General features: G+C 45.6%; 1 protein-coding gene across 1 annotated transcript in view; it reads right to left on the bottom strand.

The window, feature by feature from the left end:
• OBSCN (obscurin, cytoskeletal calmodulin and titin-interacting RhoGEF) overlaps positions 1-18,294 on the bottom strand; it is a 182,697-nt gene extending 164,403 nt beyond the window's left edge. The window contains 5 exon segments of the mRNA XM_054273678.1: positions 939-1,205; positions 2,239-2,541; positions 5,810-6,070; positions 9,170-9,439; positions 17,199-18,294. Coding sequence (XP_054129653.1) covers positions 939-1,205; positions 2,239-2,541; positions 5,810-6,070; positions 9,170-9,439; positions 17,199-18,294 — 2,197 coding nt within the window.
• Between the last annotated feature and the right edge of the window lie 402 nt (positions 18,295-18,696).

Genomic DNA, 18,696 nt, shown 5'->3' with positions numbered 1-18,696 from the left:
ATCTCCTCCATGGGTTTGGGTGGTTTTGTGTAATTGGATAAAAAAGTCCCCATTGCAGCTATGGGTGGTTGGTTATTGGGTTAAAAGTAAAAATAATTTAGGTGTCATTTCTTAATTGGACAGTTTATCCTTCAAAGGTCTTGTAGAGAGAGAGATGGGGCTGCATTTTTAGCTTGTTAGAGAAAACTGCTGTAGAACTCAACTTACATGAGACTGTAACAACACTCATGTCAATACTGGGCATTCTTTCTCAGTTCAGAAAACTCAATCTGTTTTTACTGCCAGAGTCACTAAGAAAAAAATCCGAACACGTTTTTTTCTACTGATAAATAATACACGAAACATGATTCTGCAAAGATCTCTTCCCAAGCCAGACATCCTTCCAGAATAAAGGCTCATTATGAATTCATTATATTTTGCCTTGCCATGTGGTAGGTACAGATGTTACTGTCATTTCACAGAGGAAACCTTGATCTTAAATCAAGCTCCAGCATACTAACTTCATATCCCACACATGGTGGACTAAAAAACCTGCAAGAAAAGCTTTGTTAGTAATGAATGCTCTTTCACTTTTGAAAGATTATTACAGTCAAAGAGACTGGTCAAAGCTAGAGCTGAAATTACAGCTTTAGGGTGAATTAGTGGCAGAGTTGGTGACAGAATCCACTGGCAGATGGTTGTGAATGACAAAAATTTGACAGAAATTCGTGAGCTGATGTGAAGCAATCTAGTTCAGATGCCACCAGGTGGTACCAGCTGGTACCACCTCTGAGGTGTGAGGTCATTACCAGGACACACATTAATCACATGACACAATTCCAGGTGCTTCCCACAGACCAAGGAAAGCCTCCAGCCCAAGTTTTAATCCTCAAGTCCCAGCAACCACCCCCTGAGTGGGAGAAGAATGGATGACAATAAATGACAATCACAATAAATACCTCTCACTCTCATCTTGGTGCTGGTCTCAACGTCATTGGCAACAAATTTCACTTCTGTCCCATCATCTTTCCTGGTGACATTTTTAATGACCAGGGTGTGAGTGGTTTGGGTTCTGTTGATGATGTGGGTCTCACTTTCCTGTAAGACTTTGCCATTCAGGTACCAAGTGCCAGAACATGTCTTGGTCAGGTCAACAGTGAACAGGGCATCCCCTCCAGGTGCAACTTCGGCTGTTGTCAGGGGGTTCTTCACAGCCAGGACGGGTTCTAGGGAAGAACAACACACACCTCTGAGAACAAGGCTGTCATGGAGGATAACTCCTCTTAGGAACCCAATTGTCAGGGTAAACGAGATGTGAGAATTAATTAATGCAGCTTTATAAAATTCTCATGCACTGAAGAAAAGGCATGGTTGGTCTAAAGGATTTATTTCCTTCAGCTGCAGGTAATTGACTTCTGGAGTCCTGTTTTTGTAGGTCTAGAAAAACAGACATATTTTACAGATTTTTTTTTTTATCCCTAAAATGTATAAAGGTATAGGCCAGAAACACCTAAGTCCCATACAAGTGTGTTGTTTATTGAATAGCCAATATTATTCTTAGATTTCAGAAGACTTGTAGTTATCCCTATGAGTCTGTTCCAGATATTCTAGGGCAATGCAGACATGTTCAGACAGTGCGGGACAAGGATGACACAATCAAGACATGCTATGATCAGAGTTTGTGTGGGTCTTCAATATTTTTACAGATTTTCCTAGTGCAGTGATTCAAATGAAGAAGATCATTGCACCCAATGATTCTATAGGCACATTGGCACCCTAGAAATAAAGCAAAACCTCTAGATTTCTCCTAGAAACTCTTAGATTAAAGAGAGACTGGCTAGAACTTGGTTTTCATGATGGTATGATCACCCATAAATATTCTCTATGCGCAAGATCGATATGTCTATATATTGAAAATTGTACCATAAGGCCATCTCAATTTTTCTTTGAACTGCAGGGGCAGAAGAAGCATTTACAGGTTTAAGGTCCAGAGCAGGGAGCTCTGCCTCTCCCACAGCCTGATGTGGGATATTGGAACATGAACACACAGTTCCACCACAGAAACCCAACCACCCTCACTGAGGTGGGTTTGGGCTTTTTCCTCCCTCCCTTTGCTGAAGGTCAGTGTTGGCACAAAGCAGGAGAACCAGCAGGCAAAGAGGATTTGCTGGGCTATTTCTCCATCCTCAAAGCCACGGGAAATATTTTCAAAGCACCCACATGTCCGACTACCCTGTTTTGCGCCGATTTCGTGCTCACCAAGGTGCAGGCTCCCAGGGAACTCCAGGTAGGGGCTCTGTCCGTAGGCATTGACAGCAGACACTCTGAACTGGTAGTCAGCCTCCTCTGGCAGGTTGCTGACCGTGAGCTCGGGGCTGGGCACGTGGGACTCGTGGCACCTGACCCAGGTGAAGCCGGTGAGCTTCTTGCGCTCCACGATGTAGCCGTCCACCGGGATGGGCCGCTCCATCCTCGGAGGGGACCACGCCAGCATCACTGAGGTTTCTGTTTTATTTTTCACCACAGGGTCAGAGGGAGGTTGGGTGGGAGGTTTCTTGGGAGCTGCGCAAGGGAAGGAAACAAAACCAAGCAGAGAAGTGAGTTACATCAAAGGGGAAAAGCTAAAATGGTTTACGCTGGGCTAAAAGCTCATCTTGCTTAATAAACCTCAATAAAACCTTGATGTGAGATGGAAAAGCAAGAGAATGGATGGAAGATGCTTTGAGGAAGTTTTAAACAAAGATCATAGACTCATTATCGTTCCAGATCAAGTTCAAATTTGGATGTCCAATAATTGTATTGCACAGCTAAACATATGTGGTTTCTACACTGTCGCAGACATCTTTTATGGAAAATCCTTTCCTTAGGATTTTTCCTCCTGAGAAGCTGGGAGGCCTCAGGAAGGAAATGTAAACATTGATTATCTGCTGCTGTGGAATGCAACAGGTGCATCTGTGATTGGGCTCATGTGGTTGTTTCTAATTAATGGCCAGTCACAGCCCAGCTGGCTCGGACAGAGAGCTGAGCCACAAACCTTTGTTATCATTCTTTCTTTTTCTATTCTTAGCTAGCCTTCGGATGAAATCCTTTCTTCTATTCTTTTAGTATAGTTTTAATGTAATATATATCATAAAATAATAAATAAAATAATAAAGATAAAACTTCTGAAATATGGAGTCAGATCCTCATCTCTTCCCTCAACCTCGGACCCCTGTGAACGTCGTCACACTACACAATATTAAAACTGTCATCACAATCAGAGAGTCTTCAACAAACATTTTGTAGGTTTAAGTCTTCAGTGCTGGATACAGACCCACATTTTTGCCCTTCACAGCTCCTGGGCAAAGCAGACTAGCACTCAGCTTCTTATTTTCACTCTGCTGATGGTTTTACCCATCTTCTAAGGTTTTTCAGGTCTTTTAAGAGTTATGGAGAGTCTGGCTTGTTACACAGGCTTGGATGCTCCCTGCAGCCCCTTCATTTGGGTATCTGTCCTACTCATTAATTTTATGTTACCCCCACTCAGAAGCTGTAACTTTGTCTCCCAAAAATGAAATCATTTAGGATCTTTGTTTTAGTAATTTATGCAGAACCAGTTTTTGGGACTTGGAATTTACTTCAAAAGGAAACAACAAAGATGTGTTCCCACCATGAGAAGCTACAATTGAGGAGATGCGCCTATTTTATGGTACCTGAGGCTACAAACATATTCCTAGAGGTATTTGCATAATGAAGCTTATTTTCACCCTTTCATTCCTCTTGAACCCTTTAAAGAAGGCTCAAGTCACATCAGGATTATTCACTATGTGCTGCCACTTATATGGTCAAGAGGAATTACCTGATGTGCTCTGGTTACACCTCTACTGGCATGGCCCAAGATTAATTTAATTTAATTTTGGCTATCTGAAAGGTGTCTGGGTGAAGTCAGTCAACCAGACTCCAGCTGTGATCCCATGAGCAGCACACTCAGGAGCAATTAATCCAGTTTAAAGAAGGTGTGGGAGGGGGGTGAAACAATCACACAGTGGACATACTCAAGAATTCCTGACTGTAGATGGAGTCTGTTGATGAGCCTAAACTAAAAACTGAGCTCTGGGACAACTGATCTCCTTCCTGCCTCAGTTTCCCCATCTTTAAAAGGGCAATGGTTTTGCATTATTTGCCATCTTGGATTAACAATGCAAGATGACAAATAATACACAAATACTGCCTGTACATTATAAAATATATCAGAACCACCACCAATCCCACCCAGCTAATTGAAAAAGATGTGGACGCAGCACAGAGGATTCTCCAGGCAGTAAATCCGATATGCACAAAGTGTAAAAATAGGAAATCTCAAGGCGATACGCTTTTCCTTCCTTACAGAAATAGACACAGAAGTGGTTTGGGGTGCACAGTTACCAGCCTGTCAGTAACTGCTGGTCACAGATAGATGTCAAAGGTCCCATTAGGGTAACATTAAGCTGAACACTAAGCCCTGGAATGGGATCTCTTGACCTTGCCATCAGAAATGGTAATGCAATGTTTTCTTCAGCAATATCTGTTTGTGGGAAGACAGTTTCTTATAATTTCTATTCCATGAATCAACCCTTTCTTCATAATTTAAACAGCAGGGTCTGAAATCAAGCTGAACTTTATTGTCCCCATTGCATAGGTGCTTGTTTGGATGGAATAGCTTCTCAAATACCTAAGAAACTGTCACAAAACCAAATGTGACACTTTCCTCATTTTTTCCTCATTTTAGTTCAATGGTTTCAGAATGCCCAAACCAAGTTTATGTAACTCAACAGTTATATATCTGTTAAATAAAAGATTCCTTTTTGACACTGATCGATTGCAGTGGTGGAAGAAAAGATTTACTCTTCCCAAATTGTGAGTGATTTGTTCATATATGAACCAGAACTGCAACAGAGCCAGAAATCACATGTATTTATGTCTTAAATAAAGCAGATTTCACCTGGGAAATGCAGTGTCATCAAAATAATGCCAAATAAAATTAGGCAACTTCACCAAAATTTCATTTCAGGTCCAGTCTTGATGATGTTGCACCTGCTGCTACTGCTCTGTCAAGTAAGATATGTTTGTGCCATGCTTTTACCAGAGAAACTGTGGATGCTCCACCCCTGAAAGTGTTCAAGGCCAGGCTGAACAAGGCCCTGAAAATCTTGGTTTCATGCAAAGTGTCCCTGCCCATGGCATGGGGTGGAATGAGGTGATCCCATCCAACCCAACCCATTCCATGACTCTACAGATATTCTCTCTGTTTGGATTCCTTCCAAACACCTCACAACACTCAGGATGTTGGCTTTTTGCGGCAGACATCAAACCTTCAGCTGGTTTTGGACACCAAAATTACCACTGTGGCACTCAAAACAAGAATGGTGCCATGGGAATACAACACCAAGGCTAAACAAAAGAGAAGCTCACTGGTCACAGTGAACTGGGTGAAAGTCCTGTTTGGATCCCTCCAAACACCTCACAACACTCAAAAACATGCTGTTGGTTTTTTGCGGCAGACATCAAACTCTCATCTGGTTTTGGACACACAAAATTACTATGGTGGCACTGAGCAACAGCGCCATGGGAAGACACAACACCAAGGCCCAACAAAAAACCAGAAGCTTACTGGTCACAGTGAACTGGGTGGAAGTCCTGTTTGGATCCCTCCAAACACCTCACAACACCCACAGACAGGGTGATGGCCTTTTTGTGGCAGACATCAAACCTTCAGCTGGTTTTGGACACCAAAATTACCACGGTGGCACTCAAAACAAGAATGGTGCCATGGGAAGACACAACACCAAGGCCAAACAAAAGAGGAGCTTACTGGTCACAGTGAACTGGGTGGAAGTCCTGCTTTCATCAGCCAGGAAGGCAATCTCCCCAGCATCCTCCACCTTGCACTCCCGGATGGTCATGGTGTGCTGTTTGCCAGAGCGCGTGATGGAGATGCGGTCGCTGGGCTTCACTTCCTCTCTGTTCTTCAGCCACCTGACGTTCTGGCAGTCGTTGTCCAGCTCCACGCAGAAGGTGGCTGTGTCCTTGATGAAGACAGCAGTTTTCCGTGGGAGTTTTTTAATGATGTTCCCTTCAGATAAAATAATCATGGTCAGAAAATGGCATATATTAATGCCACCAAAACAGGACTAGCCCACACCCAGTCAAAATATTGTAGACACCATGTAGACACCTGAAAGTAAATTCCAAGGCTATGAGTCACACAGAACAGATGACCCCAATGACTCATTTTGGCCTGTAAAGAGAGAAAAGCAAATCTTATTTGCCTGCAGTCACTCAGGTTTCTTGTCTACTAAGCAGAGCCAGATGCTGGGTAAACACAAAATATACATGTTCTTGCAAGAGAACAGATTTTACAGCTTTTATTGTCCCCATATGCTGGAAATTCAAATTAAAACTTTGCACAAGTAGGTCAGTCTTAAGCCAGACAGGTCTCTCCTTTGCCTTTAGGATTTCACCTCCATCAAAGTAAATCACATAATCAACATGGCGGACACAGAAGTTACCCAAATTAATGGGAAAGACACTGAAAAATCTCAGGTTTCTTCTTAGTGTCAACACAGAAACTCACAATGAATGAATTTATGTCCTTTCCAAGTGACTGTGATTATCATCACTTACTAGGACCACCTCAAAGCTATAAGATGTGAATATTCGCAGAAAAGATTGGACAAACCACAAGGAGACCACCCCAAATGACCAACAGTGACTGGTTCCAGCTCCAGAGCAAGCCCTGAGAGGTGAAAGAGGCTTTGCCCAGGCAGATCAGCCAGAGCTGTTTAATGGACAGCAATGCTGAATTCCCTGATAAAGTAACAGGTTTCACCACAAGATTCAAGCTTGATTCTCTGCTTATCCTCCTCCTTGACCTCTCTGCCCTCAGCACTGTGCTCATCCCACAGTCCTTTACCTCTTGCCAAGTTCTCACACTGTCCCAACCCCACCTTGCTCTCTCCAGTCCCCTCCCAGGGCAGGCACAAGGCTCCCTCAGGAAGGCTCTGCCTCCTCTCCCTCCAGAAAGCTCCACCTGGCTCAGTCATTCTCTTTTGGATGGAACATGCCATTACAGCACAAACAAGTGAAAAAAATACCAGCTGTCCTACTGGGAGCAAGCACACAGGGGTGGGCTGGTCCAGACCTGACAGAAGGTGCAACAAAAAGATGTCAGGCTGAGCTCTCCCATATCTCTGGGCTAAATTTTCCCTTCTGTATCCACCTCTGTGCACTCTCAGCTTTTTATTGGTGGTACAAAAAGGAATTTGCACGAGGATGCACATCCCTCAGCTATCTAGTAGCAATTTATATATGAAGAACTCCTTCTGATTTCACTGGGAGTATACTGAGGCTTCAAATGAGTCAGGACAAGATGAATCCTTTAGTTGTGGCAGCCTCCAGTGCCTGCAGCTCTGGGGTTGGTGTACTCACTGAGAGACACCCCCACCATACCAAACTACACCTAATCTCACTCCAGCCTGAACCACCAGACTCAGGACACCTGGACATGGCCATCCACACTTTGTCCTTTCCTTGTCCCCTTCCCAAACTCCAGAGAGCAGCTCCAGCTGCCAGGGATCTGGAGCTGTGTTTTCCAATTTAAACCATGCTGGTGTTGACTGCAGCCTGCACCACACATCTGGCCACAGCTGTCCCTTTCCACTATGGTCAGCACCACTCCCAGACAAAAGTCACCACTCTGTTCACTGGACACTGGGCAAGATGGGTGTGACAATGCCAAGGGACACATCTGATGCTTGGGGTCATGTTAAGGTGATGCCTTAGGATTTAGATTTTATATTTTTCAGATCCTGTAGTATATAACTCTAAAACTCCATAGCCTGTCAGCTCCTGCTCTCCCATTTTATTCAGACAAAACAATTCCTCTCTGAGCCTGAAACTCAGGGACACCTGACTGTCTCAGGCCCTGAGAGATGTAAACAGTGAATTCCCCTCAAGCTGCACCAAGGGAAATACAGGTTGGATATCAGAAAAAGTTTTTCACAGGAAGAGTGATAAAGTTCTGGAATGGCTGCCCAGGGAGGTGGTGCAGTCCCCATCCCTGGGTGTGTTTAACAAAGCCTGGATATGGCACTGGGTGCCAGGGTTTAGTTGAGCTGTTGGGGATGGGTTGGACTCCATGATCTTGAAAGTCTCTTCCAACCTGATCATTCTGGGAATTCTGTAAATTGGGGGAAGAAAACTTGGAGTAAATGACTTCATTATCTGAAGCTGTAATTGGAGGATTAACCCCTGGTATGTAAATGGACAAAACTTGTAACTGTATGAAAAACTCATGACCATCATCCATCCTGGGTGCAGCCCCTCTCAGAGGTTTCTGACTGCCCAAGGTGAACCTGTTGAAGGCCTTTAATAAATACCCACTTTTATTCTCTTAGTCTTTTCCAGCCTCTGCTTTGGGTAGCCACCCCAAGGCATCAAAAAGAAGTCTACAGAGCCAGGCCACAGCTGGAGGAAGCTTCTTCCAGCATGGGTTCCCACTGTGTGACATCTTTTACAACACAGCCTGCTGTGTGGCCCTGTGTCCAGAGACACCCTGCCAGGAGCCCCAGGGACCACTGACCACATCTTCACACCACGAGGGACTCTGCTCCTCTTCAGTGCCCACATGGGTATGGCAAATCCTGCTCTCAAGGTCAAACCCAGAGTCTCACGTGTGACTCCCACACTTTTGGCCAATCTGAAATACCAAGAGCTGCTCTTACCTAGAGCAATGTGCCCCCCCGTTGATGGAGTGACAAAACTATCATTTGTCCCCTTAAAAAGGAAATAAGCCCAGAAGTTTCTCTCCTCAATTAGGTAAAAAGACATCTCAGAGGACCTCGGGGACGTCACCTCAAACTTAAGGATAGCTCATTGGACAGAGGCCAAAAAGGTCCTGCCTGAGCAATTTACTAGAAAAAAAAAGAGAACAGAGAAACTAATGGCTTTTGTGAGGTGTTTTCCCAGAAGCAAGGAACTCTTGCACCTGGCTTGGTTTTTCTGTAAAGAGTTTGTTATTTTGCCTTTTATTAAAACCTTTTTGTTTTCAGCACTACCATAGAAGCCATCCTGCTGATTTTATACCTTCTGCGGTACCTGAGCTATCTTGGGTGTGAAACAGACCTCCAAGAGCTGATGAGACCTGGCTTGAGGAGGCTCCTATTTCACTTACCTTGGACAGAGAGCTCTGCAATGGTCCTGCTCCCTTCCTTCATCTCGCAGATGTAAACAGCATCATCATCCGTGGTGACGTTCTGCACGGTGAGGCGGCGGTAGGTGCCCTCCTCCTCGATGTTGTACTTCTTGCTCTGCTGCAGCTTGGTCTCCTCTTTGAACCAGGCTGTCTCTGTCCCAGCCACGGGCACCTCGCACTGGAACGTGGCAGATTCCTTCTCCCGCACCTCGAGGTCCTTCAGCTTTGCCTTGAAGGGTATGGTGGGTTCTTAAGAGGGTAAAAAGAGGAAGGAGAATGAGAGATGAGAAGAGATATAGATGGGAATTTAGGAAGAAATTCTTCTCCGTGAGGGTGGTGAGGCCATAACACATATCGCCCAGAGGAGCTGTGTTGTGATGTTGTGGGTTTTAGGATGAGGTGAGAGATGAGAATTGACTCTAAGTTTTTAAAAGGCTGATTATTATATTATACCATATTATACCATACCATATCATACCATATTATGTTATATTTTCCATATTATATTTTCCGTATTATATTGTACCATATCATCCCATACCATATATTATGGGTGTGGTGTGTTATACTGCATGAAACTATTCTATATGAAATTATATTATACTATACTATATGAAATTATACTATACCTAATCATACTGTATGAAATTATACTATATTATACTATACTATATGAAATTATACTATATTATTTTACATTAGATTATACTATACTATATGAAATTATACTATATTATTTTAAATTAGATTATACTATATTATATGAAATTATACTATATTATATTAAATTATACTAAAGAAAGAGAAAGAAGACATTAGAAGGTTAGACAAGAATGATAATAAAAACTTGTGAGACTCAGAGAGTCTGACACAGCTGGCTGTGATTAGACATTAAATTAAAACAATTTACATGTTGAGTAAACAATTTTCTAAACTATATTTTAAAGCAGCAAAACATAAATAAGTTGAAGGTTCTCAGCTTTTTAAGAGAAAAAAAATCTTAGTGAAGAGATTTTTTCATAAAATATCATAGGAACAGAGCTGTGGCTGCCCCATCCCTGGAAGTGGTCAAGGCCAGGTTGGAGCAAAAGGCCTTTAAAAGGAATCCTTCCAGAATTGGTTTAATTGTGACCATGTTCACAGGGGTCCAAGGATGAGGGAAGAGACAAGGATCTGACTCCATGTTTCAGAAGGCTTGATTTATTATTTTATGATATATTTTATATTAAAGCTATACTAAAAGAATAGAAGAAAGGATTTCATCAGAAGGCTAGCTAAGAACAGGAAAAGAAGGAACGAATAACAAAGGTTTGTGGCTCAGACAGAGAGTCAGAGCCAGCTGACTGTGATTGGCCATTAATTAGAAACAACCACATGAGACCAATCACAGATGCACCTGTTGCATTCCACAGCAGCAGATAATCAATGTTTACATTTTGTTCCTGAGGCTTCCCAGCTTCCCAGGAGGGAAAATCCTAAGGAAAGGATTTTTCATAAAATGTGCCTGTGACATTTTAATGACAAGCTGGCCATGGGGCAGAGCACAGGGCAGTAATTCCAGGTGGGAGTGAGCGGCTGAGCTGGTGCAAGAACCAATGTTTTAAGGGTCTTACAGCAGAAGTGATCTGAAAGGGCACAGAGAGCTGTGAGGTGGCTGTGCACAGTCAGATATGGGGGAAAACACAAAAAGCGGTGTTTTCTGCTCTCCCCACCAGCACCAAAGGCTCTGTAGCAGCTTTTGCCCACAAAAATAAAAGAAACAGAGACAGAGCCCCAGTCTCCCAGCTGCCTGAGCTCTCCTCCAGCAGTGGGGCTGCAGTGCTCTGGCTGAGGGCCCAACCCAAGCATAGATCAAAGCCACCAAGCAGCTGCATGGCAGTGAGGGAAGTCGCTTCATGAGCTGAACAATGTCAAATTCCAGCGACAGCTGCGCTGTGACATCACCCTGATACCCCAGGCCTGAAGTGGGGAAAGGGGAGCTGGACTGAAGAGCACAGCTGGGGCCAGGGCCTGGTGCCACAGTCATGTCACACACTGGATCAGCAAGGGCTGGAACACTGCTCATGATTTGCGAGAGATCATGCCTGGATATGTCCCTTCACCTCCCAGTAATGGCTGTGCCAGCTCCCAGCTGGTTTTTTGTGACTCCATCCTGCCTCACCACCCTCACATTAAAGAATTTCTTCCTAATATCTGTTATAAACCTCCCCTCCTTCAGTTTAAATGGGGTACCAGACTCTAAAGTCTTGACAGGACACCTGAAGGGAGCAGTGCCATGGACTACCTTTGTTATCCTGAGGGCAAAACCTGACTGGGAACCCATACACTATGTCCAGGAACAGGAAGGTGACACTAACCATGTCAACTTGGAATTTTTTTTTTAATGTTATGCCTAAATACACCTCGGTTTAAGGCAAGTAAAAGCCTTGCCTTGAAAAGTCTTCAGCTATGGTTACACAGATCTCTGTCACAGACATCTTTTATGAAAAATCCTTTCCTTAGGGTGGTTCCTCCTGAGAAGCTGAGAGGCCTCAGGAACAAAATGTAAACATTGATTATCTGCTGCTGTGGAATGCAACAGGTGCATCTGGGATTGGCCCATGTGGTTGTTTCTAATTAATGGCCAATCACAGTCCAACTGGCTTGGACAGAGAGCCGAGCCACAAACCTTTGTTATCATTCTTTGCTATTCTATTTTTAGCCAGCCTTCTGATGAAATCCTTTCTTCTATTCTTTTAGTATAGTTTTAATGTAATATATATCATAAAATTATAAATCAGCCTTCTGAAACATGGAGTCAGATCCTCATATCTTCCCTCATTCTTGGACCCCTGTGAACACGGTCACAGATCTGCTCTGCCCACACTCCAGATGGTGATTAGCCTTTTTTTCTTTTTTTCCTGATTTTTTTTTTCAGGGTTAAATAAGATATTATGATGAAATTCTTTATTCTGAGGGTGGTGATGCCCAGGCACAGGGTGCCCTGAGAAGCTGTGGCTGTCCTTGGATCCCTGGAAGTGATCCAAGGACAGGCTTGGAACAACCCGGGATAGTGGAATGTCTCCCTGCCATAGCAGGAGTGGAAGAAGATGAAGTTTAAGATCTCTTCCCAAACATTCTGGGATTCTGTGAGGCCAAGCTTTGAGCAGGGGGATGCAGCCCTCTGGCAGCAGGGAGGCTGGAGCTGCCACTGGGAACACTCAGAGCTGCACAAGGGCCAAAAAGAAACACAAGCTGCACCTGAGAGGCACACAAGTGTATTCCCATATTGGAGCAGCTGCCATATCATTAACCCCTCTCCCTTTACAGTCACTGAGCAGTACCTAAAGTGAAAAAAAAAAAAAGTAGAAGCTATTCCAGGAAAAAGCTCAAGCACAGCAGGGTTGGCTGACTCTTAGGAGCATGCTGCAGTAACAGCACTGCTCTCCCAGCCAGGGAAAGGCAGTGCAAGGCTATCTTTGGCAGCTTGGGGTCACAGATATCCTCTGAAAACAACTCTGCTTTAGTCCTGCACACACATCTTATCTCCCTCTGAATGGAGCTTCGGAGCAACAGCAGCTGATAAACTGAATTGAGGCCCGGGATGAACCCTGTCCTGGGCTTTTGGAGATGTCAGAGTGGTTCCAAAACCCACCAGCCTCCTCCTCCTGAGCATCCCTCCATGCTCTTTACAAGGTCTGGAATGTGCCTGGTCAGGTTTATTTGGGTCAGGGGACTACAGAAGGACCAGAGGTGTCCTGAGAGCAGGCATCCCAAACCATCTGGCCCATAACCAGCACCACCATTTTCTGTTATTTGCACCCAGGTCAGAGATGTGCAAATAAAACAGAAAATAACAGAGCTGCCAAAACCTGCTCACTAGGAAAAACGTGAGAGGCACAGCACTGCAAAACACTGAGGGAGCACAGAGCAAAAGTAGCTCATGGAATTAGCAGGAAACTGCAAGAACTTGGATCAGAGACTCATTTTGCTGCCTATCCTGAGGAGCTATTTCTCCAGTCTGTCATAGGCTTTTCTGTTTGGTCCACAGCAAGCAAACTGGCAATGAGAGGCTGTTATTTTTAAAAGGCAAGTCCTGCTAACACATATTTTGCTAAGAATAGGTGCAGCCTGCAAAGAAGCCCAATGTTTTCTTAACCTTACCAAGGCACATCTGCCATCTGAACCTCCCTTTTTACTTGCCTAGATTTCCCCTTCCTTATTGCTGGAATTCTCACATTTATTATTCCAGAGGCAAGTTTACCCTCTGCCTAATGAAAATGATCCAAGAAAGGTAAGAACATGGAAAAACCTCCCAGTAAAAGCTGGCTAAATGTGGATTGAAAAGCTTCCACCATCTTCAGCCTTTGATCTTCCTAATTACTGTGCTTTCCCAATTTCCTTTCTACCTCCTCATTTCTCAATTGCAATTCTCTTTCAGACCTCCAATGTGACTGCCATGACAGTGACCATCCTAAATCCCATCTGATCAGAGGGAGAATGAGGTTGCCTCAGCACCAGGGTGTTTTTCCCATCCCCATCCTCTTTGGCTTGCAACCTTTAACCTTCTCATCCAGTATCTGGTTACTTTATTCAGGGACTCCAGCGAACACAGCTTGGCCAAGGTGGAGACCTGAATTCTGTTCTCACCAACTTTACACATGGCCCAGGGAAATCTCCAAAGCCTTCAGCAAACTCAGGCTGGTTATTTATGTTCCTCCCATCCTCCCCACTCCTTGATTTGTTAAAGGTTTATTCTTGGGCAATTCAATTGGGACAATTCTCCCAAATCCTTTTACAGCTCACATCTCAGTGTATGGATTGTGATTTTATCTCTGTTCCAGGCACATTTCTGAATCTAATCAAGCTCCAGTTTTCCTTGTTTTGGAGAGTGATTCTCTGCCCTGTAGCCTTTCTTTGTTCAAGTCTGATTCACTAAATCTCATTTAGGAACAGCTTGAAAAATTCTTTTTTTTTTCTTCCAGCTCAGTGATCTTTAAGGCACAGGCTCAGCAAAGAGTTCACAAATGTTGGGTTGCTGGGTCCCTAAGTTCCTAGGATGTAGACTGACAGAACATAGGAGGTTTTCTATGGATGTCCCATCCCTGGAAGTGTTCAAGGACAGTTTTAACAGGGCCCTGAGCAACCTGACCTAGTGAGTGCCATCCCAGCCCAGAGCAGGGGGTTGGAACCAGATGTCCTTTGAGGTCCCTCCCAGCACAAACCATTCTGATCCAATGATTCCAGGGGTGGCTGCTTGGAGAATTCACCCTCACCTACACGGCTGAGCAAAGAGAAGTTTGCATGGCAAGATGATCTCCCTCCCTAAGCCTGACAGCAGATGAACCAATACCATCACCAGTGACACAAACAACAGAATTAAAAGCTTTTTTCACCTCCTGCATCATTCTGACCTGTCTTGGGAGGGCTGAGAAGAACTTCTGGTGACACAAAGGAGAGTCATTTATCAGGGCCTAATTATAACCAACACACGTAGATTTTCCATGGCAGCCTCGGCCTGGACAGGGAGCCAAACATGGCACAGCATGAAAAATAAACAATCCATAAACATTTCCACTTCAGCCTCCTGACTCACAGGCAGCTCTGGACAACGGACAGGGATCAATAACCCTTTCCCATGGTGCTTGCTCCCAGACTGGCTGCTTCCCTGGCTTTCCTCACCTCCTTTGGAACAGGTTGCAGCCATGAGAGCAATAGGATAAAAACAGAGGGTTTTTATAAAATATTTTTTATGATTTTTATAAATTTTTATGATTTTTATAATTTTTATAATAAAAACAGGCAGAGCAGGGGACGTTTGTTTTTGCAAGGTGTTGTGCAGGGAAATGAGTTTGATCCATCCTCAAAGTGATCCCCCACCAGGGTGAGGGCCAGGATTGATCCCCAGCTCTGAGCCCCAGCTCATGAGGTAATCCCAGCTTTATGGAACAGGACAAATGCCCTTCCCCACGCCACTCAGCACCTCCAAGGGACAGCAAAGGGTGGGACAAGTGCCAGTGAGTTCCACGGATCAGGCATCACTGATGGGCACAGGGACTCTGAGCCACTTTCCAAAAAAGGGAAAACAGAAAATCAAATAACACCTGAGAGGCTTAAAGACAAGTATGAAACACAGATAATTCCTACTTAATTGTGTTTCTAATTTATTTTGCTGCCAATGAAAAATCTTTGAGTTTTACCACTTGAGTGGCAAAATCTTTTGTCTCCGACAGCTCATTTACAGGTGCTACCTGGATTCCAAACTGCCTGCTGTGCCCATGCCAAATGGGAGAGCAGCTGGAAAATTTAGAGCTTCCTGCATTGTTCAAGGCCAGGTTGGATGGGGTTGGAGGAACCTGGTTTGGTGGAAGGTGTCCCTGCCCATGGCACAATCTGATTTTGTGGAAGGTGTCCCCGCCCATGGCGGGTGGTTGGAATGAGATGATTTTTAAGATCTCTTCCAATCCAAACCATTCTGAGACTCTATAAACACTGTGTGTCACACTTTGGTTACCATTCTGAAGAACTAGGACTGACCTTCACAAGTGTGGAGTGACCCTCTGAAGGCAAGTTCTTCACCACTGACTACGGCAAACAAAGGCATCCTGGACCTGGGAGGTTTTCTAGGATTCAAGGAGCACAAACTATCCAGCAACCCAAGCTGGGAAAAGGCTGAAGAGCCTGGCAAGATCCAGGCTGCTGGTGGGTCACTGTACAGGAAAACTGAGCTGGACTGTAATTAGAGTTGCAGTAGGTCCCCCAGGGGATCTGAGGCAGCCTGACATGCTCATCTTGTAGGGAGGGGTTTCCACTACTACTACAAATGGCACGTCTGAGTAAACTCCATGGTGATCACAAACCCAGATGTGACTAAAGCCTAGAGGGTGAGACAGGGCATTGGCAGTCACTGACCTAGAGCATGGGAATGGATATCTTACATCACTGTGAAACCAGGACTGACAGGAGCCTTAGGGACCTGGTGCACCCCAGCTGCCCCACAAGCAGCTGATGCCTTGTGCGGGCTGACCTAGAACAGAGACTAGACGGAGCTAAGGAATAAAGTAGGGATTATTAGGAGGCTTCAACAGATCCACCTTGGGCAGCACAAGAGCCCAGCCAGGGCTGCACCCCAGGGGAGCTTAAAGTGGTTACTAAATGCACAACCACTCAAGGGGTCTCTCACTTTTATCAGTTTTGCTCCATTTGCATATTGGAGTGAATTGTCCAATTACAGCTTTAGCCCATGAAGTCTCATCTTTTTTGTTTTCCTCTCCAGCCCACGGTGTTTGTGCTCTTGGGCTGAGATTTGGATCATTTGTCCTTGGTGCCCAGCTAGAGAAGGAATTGTTTTGTCTCCCTGCTCTGGGCACAGAGCTCACCACCCCCTGATACGAAGCTCAGACCCACACACTAAAGCAGCCCAGAATTTGAAAAATAAAAAAGCTAAAACCTGAGGCATAACAGCCCGTTCTGCCTCATCCACCCCTGCCTGGCACCTCTTTACCGCCCTTCCTAAGAACCACCAGCAATGGGACTCTGTCCCCAGGTCATCTACTCAAGTGCCCAAGCCCTTTCCACCAGGAAAGCTTTATTCAGCCTTTCCCAGCTTGGGTTGCTGGATAGTCTGTGCTCTTGAACACTCCTAGAAAACCTCCCAGGTCCAAGATGCCTTTGTTTGCCATAGTCAGTGGTGAAGAACTTGCCTTCAGAGGGTCACTCCACACTTGTGAAGGTCAGTCCTAGTTCTTCAGAATGGCAACCAAAGTGTGACACATCTAGCACCCTCCCACGCAGCAGTTTGGAGGCAGATGTTTTGTTCAATGTCCTCTTGAATGCTCCTAGAAAACCTCCCAGGTCCAGGATTCCTTTGTTTGGAATCACACACAACAGAAGTCTGACACATCTAACACCCTCCCCTACAGCAGTTTGGAGGCAGACATTTTGTTCAAACCAAACCACCCATCCTACCCCAATTCAAAGGTGTGTCCTTGCAGGCACACCCACCCTGGTGACAACCACACCCACCCACCTTTGACAGTGACCAGCACAGAGCTGTAGGTCTGCCCCGCCAGGTTGGAGGCCGTGCAGGTGTACAGCCCGTTGTCCGTCTGCTTGCAGAAGAGGATCTTCAGCACAAAGTTCTCCTGGTCATCCTCATAGATAACGTGCCTCCGGCCTTCCACAATGACCTCGTTGTCCTTCTTCCACACAATCACGGGCTTGGGCTCTCCTGTCACGTAGCAGCTGAGCTTGGCGTGCTTGCCCTCGGTCACGCTGCAGGTGCGTGTCAGGGCCCCGAGCGCGGCGTTGCGCGTGCCCTTGGCCAGGCCCGCCGCCCGCTCGTAGTCCCGGGACAGGCCGTAGCCCAGGCTGGACAGCCCCTCCACGGCCGAGTAGGCAGAGTCCAGAGTGCTGTGGGAGATGTCCATCTTCCTGATCTCCTCTCGCCTCTTCTGCAGGTGGGACAGCAAGGAGGCCGTCTTGCCGCCGCTGTCGGGGTTGGAGGAGCCGCGCGTTTCCACCACCAGCGCGGCCGAGGCGCTGGCGGAGCCGATGAGGTTCTCTGCCCGGCACGTGTAGGTGCCACTGTCCCCCAGCTGGGCACACTGGATGGTGAGAGCGTTGGACTCGCCAGCAGACTCGATCTGGAAGCGCCCAGCGTCCGCTTTGTTCCTCAGGTATCGCCCGTCCTTCTCCCAGTTCACCGAGAGGGGAGGGCTGCCCTGGACTTTGCATTTGAACATGACGTCTTCTCCCAGGGTTACTTTGATGTTGGTAGGTTTCTGGATGAAGTAAGGAGCCGACTCTGTGACCGTGGTCTCCTCTCCCACCTTGATGCTGACAGCAGCAAAGGCCTCCCCGATGGTGTTCTTGGCCCGGCAGATGTACTGGCCGCTGTCCTCCAGGCTCAGGTCGTAGATGGTTAGCCGGTACAAATCCCCATCCTCTGTGGTTTTAAACCTTCCCCCAGACTGCACTGGAAGTTTATCCTTCTCCCAGCTCACCACTGGGATGGGGTTTCCAACGATCTGGCAGCTCAGCGTGGCATCCTTCCCAACAGACACCATGAAGGCCTTGGGCCGGGTCAGGAAGCGCGGGACCCCGCTGAGGGAGCTGTAATCCATCCTGGCTTCCCTCCTGCAGGGGCACAGAGAAAAGGGTCAGCAGAGAGCAGGGCAGAGGGTGCACCCAAAAAATCACTGCAATCCCCTGGTATCAGGGTGTCACCTGGAACCCCCACGTATGATGATGCTTCCCTCATCTTCAGGATGAGGGAAGAGATGAGCATCTTGATTCTATGTTTTAGAAGGCTTTATGATTTTATGATATATTAAAAGAAAATTATATACTAAAACTATACTAAAAGAATAAAGGAAAGAATTTCATCAGAAGGCTAGCAAAGAATAGAAAGGAATGATGATAAAATCTTGTGACTGACCAGAGTCCCAACACAGCTGGACCTGTGATTGGTCATCAAGTAGAAACAATTCACATGAGACCAAAGATGCACCTGCCATATTCCACAG

The sequence above is a fragment of the Melozone crissalis genome, unplaced genomic scaffold, assembly GCF_028551555.1.
Source record: "Melozone crissalis strain CALT ecotype California unplaced genomic scaffold, PUWL_Pcris_2 ptg000016l_1, whole genome shotgun sequence".
Taxonomy (NCBI): domain Eukaryota; kingdom Metazoa; phylum Chordata; class Aves; order Passeriformes; family Passerellidae; genus Melozone; species Melozone crissalis.
Note: the sequence above shows the minus strand (reverse complement) of the source record. Positions and strands in the feature narration are given on the sequence as shown.